Source organism: Otolemur garnettii, unplaced genomic scaffold, assembly GCF_000181295.1.
Source record: "Otolemur garnettii isolate 467f Iridium unplaced genomic scaffold, OtoGar3 scaffold00047, whole genome shotgun sequence".
In the NCBI taxonomy this organism is placed as follows: Eukaryota; Metazoa; Chordata; class Mammalia; order Primates; family Galagidae; genus Otolemur; species Otolemur garnettii.
Window position 1 is genome coordinate 10,972,954 of NW_003852442.1, and position 9,643 is coordinate 10,982,596.

A 9,643-nucleotide genomic window follows, 5' to 3' on the forward strand; every position below is an offset into this window, starting at 1 on the left:
TGGGAGGTGGAGGCAGGAGACTTGCTTGAGCCCAGGAGTTGGAGGTTGCTGTGAGCTGTGATGCCACGGCACGCTACCCATGGTGACAGCTTAAGGCTCTGTCTCAAAAAAAAAAAGAAGAAGAAAAAGAGAAGAGACATGAGGCCCGTGCCTGTGACAGGCTGTCTAGTAATAGAGTTAAGACCTGTTTCTTTCCCTCAACATAACCCAGTATGGGAACTTCAGCACATACATACATACGTACTTACATATTCTGAGCCAGGAAGAAGATAGGTAGGAAGCCTTCAATGAATGCCAGGGGCCGGGGGTGGAGGTCCTCTGCAGCTTTGGGCTCTGTGCAGCCTTCAGAAGGAGCATTTGTCTGGGCCAGAAGCGGGCGATTCCATAGGCAGAAAGCGCAGCCAGGGAGCAGGAGCAGGGGCTCTAAATGGAGGCTGGTGGAGTCCAGGTGGGAGGTGGGAAACTTCAGTTATCAGAGGGCTCAGCTGGGTGGGACCAGGGGCTGGGTGAGGAGTGGATGCAGCATCTAGCAGGTCTGGGGCAGTGACTTGTGGGTTAAATGAGTTAAATGAAGGCCTGGAGGTGCTGGATGGTTTTGAACAAGTGTGATTAAGCTGGCAGGTGCCACATGTTCTTAAGTAACTGTGATTAGTGTTAATTGGGAGCCAGTGTTGTTCTGCCGGTGGAGAGAGAAGCAGTTTCCTATGCTAGTTCACCTGCCCCACAAGCTGCGTGAAGGCGATGTCTCCGTGCCTGCTCACTGGCCACCAAGTTGAGTAAAGGGCATGTCGCAGCTCCTTGTTTCTTTTTCTGTTTGTCCCAGTCCAGTCTGTGCTGTTGCCAAGGGTAGTTGGCTGACTGGCCTGTTTAGAATTTTAATCTTTCTCCTTCTATTAGGTGGTGTTCTGGCAAGTTCGGAGTCCCAGGAAGCTTAAGAACTAACTCTGATTGTTTTCTTTTCTGTTTTTATTTCTTTATTTAGAGACAGAGTCTCACTCTGTTGCCCTTGGTAGAGTGCTGTGGCATCACAGCTCACAGCAACCTCCAGCTGTTGGGCTCAAGTGATTCTCTTGCTTCAGCCTCCCGAGTAGCTGGGTCTACAGGCGCCCGCCACAACGCCCAGCTATTCTTTTCTGTTTTTAAAAGTACAGTGGAAATGGCGGTGGAGTTCTCTCTCCGCAGTCTTTGCCTTCTAACCTTGCCCCTCCCATCTCCTGTGCACTGCAGGTACGGGTTTAACAGTCATGGGCACTCCGCGGTGGAACACAGGTTACAAGCCAGACGGCAGAAGCAGGCCAGGCTCACGGAAGGTAAGGTGGTGTTACGTTTCAGAGCGCTTTTCATTTCGTGGGAGAAACGGTGGCAATATTGCTAGTGAAATAAACATGATTGAGCAGTTAGAGAAAACCCCTAAGGAACTCGGGCCCCTCTCCTAGAGCGATTTTCCTGGTCTCCGGGAGGCAGGCAGCACAGCGGGGGTTCACCGCCTCTGCCGGCAGGTGCAGGAGCTCAGGTGTGGACGGGGAGACTGTAGGCAAGGACGGCCTCAAAATGTTGCACAGGAATTGGTGTGTGGGCCCAAAATCTTGACCAGCGATATTTATAGATGGACTGCCACTGGGAATAAACCTGGGGAAGAATAAGACGTCAGTGGATGCTGCTTCAGACTACGCAGAGGGTGTCCGAGTGCTCGGCCCCTTGGCAGACTACCTGGTAGTGAACGTGTCCAGCCCCAACACGGCTGGGCTGCGGAGCCTTCAGGGAAAGGCCGAGCTGCGCCACCTGCTGACCAAGGTGGGCAATTACACCTTTCATCCTACCCACTCCCATTCTCCAGGGATGTTATGCTTGGGCCTGACCTTCCAGAATTTGTCCTTCACACCTCCAGCCGTCCTCAAACTACTGCCCGAGCCACATGCGCCTCCCTCCCCCGGACATTTATCCAGCCCGCCGGGTGTTTTTGCCGCCGCTGCGTGTCGTGCTTAGCAGCTAACTCGTCCCGGGGCCCGCATTCTGTCAGGTGTGGAGCGGGACCCTCCAATGGTCTGAGGGACAGTGAACTGGCCCCCTCTTTAAAAAGTTTGAGGTCCCCGATAGACAGGACACTCTCCACACCCTCCTGAAGAACCCTCTGACCATCTGTCACAACACTGATTATATGCAATAGTAACTGTTGAGTTATCTGTCCCTGCTGTTAGACCATCAGGCCCATGAGAGCAGGGACTGTGTCTCATTATCACTCTATCTCTGGCACCCAGCACAGTGAATGAATTGAATGACTTTTCATCACCTTGTACTCAGTGCAGTATTTTATGGTTATCTTTTAGGAACAAAAATCTATAAAACCTTAAGATACCTAGTAGTCCATGCCAGTGGGTTTTCCTTGGTTTAAAAGAATTGAATCAAAGCCATCTTGATGGAGTCCCTCACGTGAGGGCTGGGTTTCCTAAAAAGGAAAAATTGCTCATGCTTTAGTTCAGTGGTTCTCAACCTTCCTAATGCTGCGACCCTTTAATACAGTTCTTCGTGTTGTGGTGACCCCAACCATAAAATTATTTATGGTTCCACAACATGAGGAATTGTATTAAAGGGTCATGGCATTAGGAAGGTTGAGAACCACTGCTTTAGTTTGATAATGAGTGAAAACCCACTGATCTGTGGCTTTAGGTCCCAGCTGCAATGTTGGGCTGCGGTCTAGGGGTCCCTATCTCTGACCATGTGTCACCCAGGTGCTGCAGGAGAGGGATGCCCTGCAGGCAGCGCATAGGCCCGCAGTGCTAGTGAAGATCGCCCCTGACCTCACTGCCCAGGATAAGGAGGACATTGCCAGTGTGGTGAGAGAGGTCTGAGTGGGAGCCTGGGTCTGGGGTGGGGGGGTGGGGGGAGGGTACCTCTCATTGTCTGTTAAGGCCATTTGGCCAGCTGGGATAGCCCAGAACAGTAGCCTTTGTGACTTCCTCTCTATGACATTGAAAGCTGGTTTGGTGCTTGTCATAGTGGAATTCATCCCATAGTAAAGAGTGGAGGCTCAGTGCCTGTGGCACAAGTGGCTAAGGCGCCAGCCACATCCACCTAAGGTGGCGGGTTCGAATCCAGCCTGGGCCCGCCAAACAACAACAATGGCTGCAACCAAAAAATAGCTGGGCATTGTGGCAGGTGCCTGTAGTCCTAGCTACTTGGGAGGCAGAGGCAGGAGAATCGCTTGAGCCCAGGAGTTGGAGGTTGCTGTGAGCTGTGATGCCATGGCACTCTACCTTGAGGCTCTGTCTCAAAAAAAAAAAACCAAAACGGATATTTGAATGAGTCATTTTCTTATGCCTCTTTCTTCTCTTTCCTCATCTTCATCTAGCAAGGGCATTAACCTTTGTGCTTGTATCCTTGGCTGGTCTCAGCTGGGCCAGAGTGTTCTGTCTCTTTGCAGCCTTTATGAACACCAGGTCTTTCTGGCTTAGGGGAGTAGTAGAAACACAGACTGAGCCCAGCAGTCGTAGGTAAAATCTTGGTTTTTCCAGGTGTCTCAGACAAGACACTATTATTGATCAATTGAGACAGTGTCTTGCTCTGTTGCCTGGGCAGGAGTGCAGTAGTGTTGTCATAGCTCACAGCAACCCCAAATTCCTGGGCTCAAGTAATCCCCCTGCTTCAGCCTCCAAAGTAGCTGGGACTACAGGTGTGAGCCACTGCCCCTAGCAAGACACCATAAAGAGGATTGTTGTAAGGATTAACTGTCCTGGTGGAATGTTTTGGGTACTCAGTATGATGGCTATTATTATCACATTGTGGCTCCTTCAGATATTTGTTCAAGGAAAGAAGGCTAGTGAGGTCTGCTGCAGCCCTTGTTCCAGGGGCTGTAGGTGGGGGTGCCCAGCCTGGCCTCTGGCTCAGACCTCCAGAGAAGCTGAGTCCTGCAGTGCCAAGTTTCAGGGGCTTTTCTGTGTCATATTGCAGTTGGGCGTGGATGGATTGATCGTCACGAACACCACAGTGAGCCGCCCTGCCGGCCTCCAGGGTGCCCTGCGCTCTGAAACAGGAGGGCTAAGTGGGAAGCCCCTCCGGGATTTATCAACTCAAACCATTCGGGAGATGTATGCGCTCACCCAAGGCAAGGCTTCTCGTGTCTCAGATCTGTGTGTGGCTAGGGTTCCTGATGGGAATCACTGTTCCCTAATCTACTGTGTTTGGAGGCTGTCAGGCTAAAGCCAACCTGACAGCTTCAGGGGTCCTTGTCCCCACATTCTTCCTCACGGTGTCACCACGTGCTTCTCTGCAGGCAGAATTCCCATAATTGGGGTTGGTGGTGTCAGCAGCGGGCAGGACGCGCTGGAGAAGATCCGGGCAGGGGCCTCCCTGGTGCAGCTGTACACGGCCCTCACCTACAGGGGGCCGCCCTTGGTCTGCAGAGTCAAGCGGGAACTGGAGGCCCTTCTCAAGTGAGCAGGCCACGTGCAGCTGAGACAGAAGTTAGGAGACTTGGACTCTGACTCCAGTCTTAGAGGCCATTCATCTATGTACTGTTCATTCAGAAAGGATTTGAGAGGTTCACTCTGAAAGTGGTGAAAACCATGCTGTTACTTTGATAGAGGACAGTGTCAAGGGGATTTGGGATTAACTTTCATGGCCATGTGTTTATAGGCAGAGTTATCCGTTTCTCTGAGGAACGGGAGTATGAGGAATCCTGGCAGCATTCCCTGTGATTATGTAACATTTGCTCAATGTCAGGGAGCTGTATTTACTTAAAACGAAGTTTCCTTCCTGCTCTGAAGACCTGGGTAGAAGTATCTCTGGGTGAGACAGTGCAGAGAGCATGAGAGGTACCCGGGCTGGGGCCTGGGTGAACTGGGCCTCCTGTGAGAGCAGGGCCTGAAAATTGCTTTGTTTGCTCTTTTTCCAGAGAGCAGGGTTTTGGCAGAGTCACAGATGCCATTGGAGCAGATCATCAGAGGTGAGGACATCGTCTGCCAGGAAGCCTGATTTGGAACCTTCCTGAAAATGCAGGGGAGCCTTGGTGGCTGGATAGTGAGAGGAGAGACTGCCTTGCACCATGTCCCCCAATCCACGGCCTGGCCTCCCTGTAAAAGGCAATCCTGGGGTCATTAGCCTTCACAGCAGGCTTGCTTCAGTCCCTGGGTCAGATCATAAACTGCATTTGTGATGCTTTCCAGATTCAAATCCTAGGATCCTTCAATATTGCAAAGACACTGGATATTTGGAGAAAAAAAAAGTCATGGAAAAAATAAAGCCATTTGGAACTTGGATTTAAACCTCAGCCCTTTCTCCATTCTCTGCCGGTCCTCCCAGGCCTCTACTACCTGACCTTCAGGGGCATCCTAGGAACTCAAGTGCCTTTCATTTGATCTCTATTTTTATTTATTTTGTTTTTAAAATTTAACATTTCAGGTACAGACAACAGTTGCAAGAATAGTACCATGAAAAAAATAAAAAGCTCAATGAACTTTGTTCTGTGCTTGCCTTTAAAAAAAAAATACAAGCCTGGGTGCAGTGGCTCATACCTGTAATCCCAGCACTCTGGGAGGCTGAGGTGGGTGGATTGCCTGAGCTCAGGAGTCTGAGACCAGCCTGAACAAGAGTGAGACCCCCATCTCTATAAATAGCCGGGTGTTGTGGCAGGTGCCTGTAGTCCGAGCTACCCAGGGGCTGAGGCAAGAGGATCACACGAGCCGAAGAGTCTGAGGTTGCTGTGAGCTATGACGCTGCAGCACTCTACCAAGGGCAACTGAGTGAGACTCTCAAAAAAAAAAAAAAAAAACTCAGGAACTTTCGCATACTCTTCATTTTGATTCACCAGTTAATATTTTTTCATATTTTTCATATATAAAGCAAACTTGTAGATACATCTATGTATTATTACTGAAGCATCTGAGGGTAAGTTGCAGCTGTCATGACCCTTTGCCCTTGAGTGCCTTGGTCCGAATCTCCTAGCACACTGACAGTGGTCTGTGGTGCTAACGGGCGTGCATTCTGATCCCCTCACACAATCTGGTACTCCTGACTTGAGGAGTCACTCTCCAGAAGTGACTGTTGTTTGGTGCGTATCCTCCCAGGCTTCTCCCCTTGCAGAAAAACATTTGTACACACGGAAATGTAAATGTTCTGTAGACCTATTTATACAGGGAATGTACAGTTTTCTATGTATTTTGCATTTTTTTTTTTTTTTTTTTTTTGAGATGGAGCCTCAAGCTATCCCCCTGGGTAGAGTGCTATGGCCTCACAGCTCACAGCAACCTCCAACTCCTGGGCTCAAGCGAGTCTCCTGCCTCCGCCTCCCAAGTAGCTGGGACTACAGGCGCCCGCCACAGCGCCAGCCATTTTTTGGTTGCAGCCATCATTGTTGTTTGGCGGCCCGGGCTGGGGATTCGAACCCGCCACCTTAGGTGTATGTGGCTGGCGCCTTAGCCGATTGAGCCACAGGCGCCGAGCCGTATTTTGCATTTTCATCCACGTAACATCACAGATAGGATCCTGTGCTTTACTTCATTGTTGTCACCTGGACATTATGCTCATGTGAACCTGCCTCACTCCTTTAGCCGGGTGGCTTTAGCAGTTCTATTGGTGATCACTTGGAAACTTCCAGTGTTTTCTGATCACAGTGCCCCGGGGATCATCCTTGTGTGTGTATTTGTATCTTCATGTGTTATGCAGTTTCTGAAAGATAAGGTAACCTAAAGAAGATGCCACCATGATAGAAACTAATGTCCTCTGAACAGCGATGGTGGGCTGGGACGTTGTGCCAAGGGCTTGATGTTCCCTCTTGTCCTGCTCGGAAGCTGTTGGGCGGAGCAGGGCTGGGCAGTCTGACCAGAGTGCATGGCCTGGAATGGCTCTGCCATAGGTCATCGGTAACTGCTTTTAATAGGTGGCTTATGGCCACCTCTGTTTCTCCATATCCAATTGCTACTCAAGGAAAAGTAACACATTAGAGGAGAAATGGGAATGGGCAATAGTAGGTCAGTGCTCGTGCTGACCAGTCCTCTGTGTGGTCGCTCTCTGGCATGGCTCTGACCCTGGGTCAGGTGTCTACACACCCTCTGGGCACTCTCCTTGGTCTGTCTGGGCTGTTACTCTGCAGCCACCTCCCTGCCCCTTTTCAGAGAACCTCCCTTTGCCCCGCTGAGAAGCCTCAGGACTGAACTCTGCAGGGAAGGGAAGGAGGTGGAAGAGGGGAGGAGTTATCTTTGGGAAGGTTCTCCTTTGGAGACTGTCCTATCTCTACAGAGCTATAACCGGCTGCCATAGCTTCATGTGAGCCCCAGAGCGCCAGGCAGTGTGAGGAGGTATCTATTTTTTCTTAATCCTTAAAGCCACTCTCAGAGCCCAGAGACACTCATGGTGCTGGAACATACGGTACAAGCACCAGGTTGATGGTGGCCCAGTGAGTGGCATGGTGCATGGAATTCTAAACGCAATGAACATCCCTCATGTGTGGTTTCTGTGGGGTGCATAATTGACATCATTTGCCCATTTCCCATTAAATGTAAGCAGCTAGTTAAATTATATGCTGTGACTCACTGTTCACATATCATTTCTAACAGCCTTTTGGTTTTCCGCAGCATAAATACATCTACGTTGCTCATGGTAAACGTGTGGCTGTTTCCAGTTTCCCCAGCACAGACGGTATCTCTGTGTTCCTCTGCAGAATCCCTGTAGAATAGATTCCCAGACGCAGCATCGCTTGGGCCAAGGTTATATGCCCTTAACTTTTGATAGCTATTGCCATAGTGCCATTAGAGAGGGCTGTCCCAAAGTATGTGTCCTCTCTGACTTCGGAGAGCAGACCTCTTTTCCCCTACGTTGCTCCATGCTAGAATTTCCAAGAGCTGGTCTGGACTAAGTTGTTCATCCTGCTCCACTTTCCTATTGGGAATAGCTTGCATCATGGCTGTCCCTTGGTGGAAAATGATAAAAGAAACTGAAGGGTTAGCGAGTTAGGTTGGGCTGCAGCCAGAGTGATAGCCATATCCACTTCTGTATGTGTGTGTGTGCACACAAGCTTGAAATCAGACACAGAGCAGGACAACAGAAGGGGTTTCCCCTTGGTTCACCCAGTCCCATTTGTCTCAGATGACCCCGCCTGCCTTTTCTCCTGCCAGTATGGCCTGCAGTAGGCTCAGCCCTGCATTGGAAAGGGCTGGGGGCAGGCACATCAAGTCACCCATGCTCAGTGTTTTGAGAGAATCCATTTCCCTGCTGACCTTCTGATAAGCTGCTTCTGGGTCAGGTTCTAAATTGTGTTTAGGTCAGATTTTTTGTCAAGAGAATTTTCTAAGGCTAGCCATAACACTAGTATGCTTTTTTAAGCTTAACTTTTTCATAAATACAAATAAAGCAATGATTGCTAACACTTTTTTTTTATGTTAAGACTCAAATTTAAAGGCTGTCTCTTCTGGCATTAACAATTAGAATGTTCAATGGTGTACCTACTTTAATAGTGACTCAATCCAATAGCCTCTTCATGGAAATTTCAGGATATAGTATTCCAGGTCTGGAATTATTTTATACTAGTTAAGAAAGAGGTATTTCCTGGAGAAGGCTATAGCAGCCTGGATAGCCTATGGCTAGGGGTGAGAGTTATAAGTAACACCTGTATAGCTCAACAATGGAACACCTTGGTGAAAAGGGCAGGGAGAGGGATTTAGCTCTCCTAATAAGCATGAGAGGTCCCGAAATGAGAGCATTGGTGAACCTGTGGTGTTGACAGGCACGAGATCAGTCATTTTTTTTTTTTTTTTTCAGTTTTTGGCCGGGGCTGGGTTTGAACCTGCCACCTCCGGCATATGGGGCTGGCGCCCTACTCCTTTGAGCCACATATGCCACCCTGAGATCAGTCTTATATTAGGCTAGAGGAGAAGGCAGTTGGGAGTGTGCACATTCTATCATGGACCTGCTTTGAGTCTGTCTCCTCTCCTGCCTGCAGAACGCCAGCACGGGGTCTCTCTGCTGAAAATCACTAAGCTCTGCTAAAGACTAAGATCTATCTTTCTAAGAAGACTGCTTTACTCTCTCAAAGACTCTCTCCCCTCAGCTAAGGTAAATAACCCTCAGGCACCTAAGACCAATTGTTCCTGAGCGAGATAACAGCATCTGTCCAAGTCCAGAACCTACTTAAGCCTGGGCCTGAGACCAACCAGTCCTGGGTCCTGATAAGTGACTGCATGAAAGGACCCCGACAGAGGGCACAGAAGAGGCAATCCCAAAGGTACCCCCCACAGAAAAATTCACTCCCAGGAATAGGTCAACATGGGAAAGACTCTTGTTGCTACAGACAGTTAAGGATAGTGTTTCTGTGTACGTTGCCTTTGGCAACTCACAAGTTTGTGTGTGGGGCTCCCAGTCACAGATTGAGTAGGCCTTGCTGGGTATGGGCCTTCCCAGGTCTAACCAGGCTACAAGGGTTGAGATGACAAAAGCTCTATTATAGAGGATTAAACATCATACTTACTACAACAGCCACCAACATCATAACCCATCTAAGGAATTACTGAAAACAAGACATTCTCCTGGCAAGCCTGGAAATCTCTTAACTTCGAAGGGAAGCCACCAAGTAACTCAGTAATCCTGGAGGAGCAAAGTTCAGTCCTGTAGTAGTAAAGCTAGTGTTAGACATTAAGCATTTTTTTTTTTTTTT

At 49.2% G+C, this 9,643-nt stretch overlaps 1 protein-coding gene across 3 annotated transcripts in view; it reads left to right on the forward strand.

The window, feature by feature from the left end:
* Window positions 1-5,435, forward strand: part of DHODH (dihydroorotate dehydrogenase (quinone)) — an 11,779-nt gene extending 6,344 nt beyond the window's left edge. For 2 of the 3 annotated variants that reach the window (XM_023514082.1, XM_012806131.2), the window contains exons 4-9: window positions 1,228-1,310; window positions 1,607-1,794; window positions 2,730-2,843; window positions 3,949-4,102; window positions 4,271-4,430; window positions 4,892-5,435. In XM_023514082.1, the coding sequence (XP_023369850.1) occupies window positions 1,228-1,310; window positions 1,607-1,794; window positions 2,730-2,843; window positions 3,949-4,102; window positions 4,271-4,430; window positions 4,892-4,946 (754 nt within the window). In that variant the 3' untranslated portion in view covers window positions 4,947-5,435. The remainder of the gene's footprint in view (window positions 1-1,227; window positions 1,311-1,606; window positions 1,795-2,729; window positions 2,844-3,948; window positions 4,103-4,270; window positions 4,431-4,891) is intronic. The other variant, XM_023514081.1, reaches the window with a different exon arrangement.
* Window positions 5,436-9,643: the final 4,208 nt, after the last annotated feature.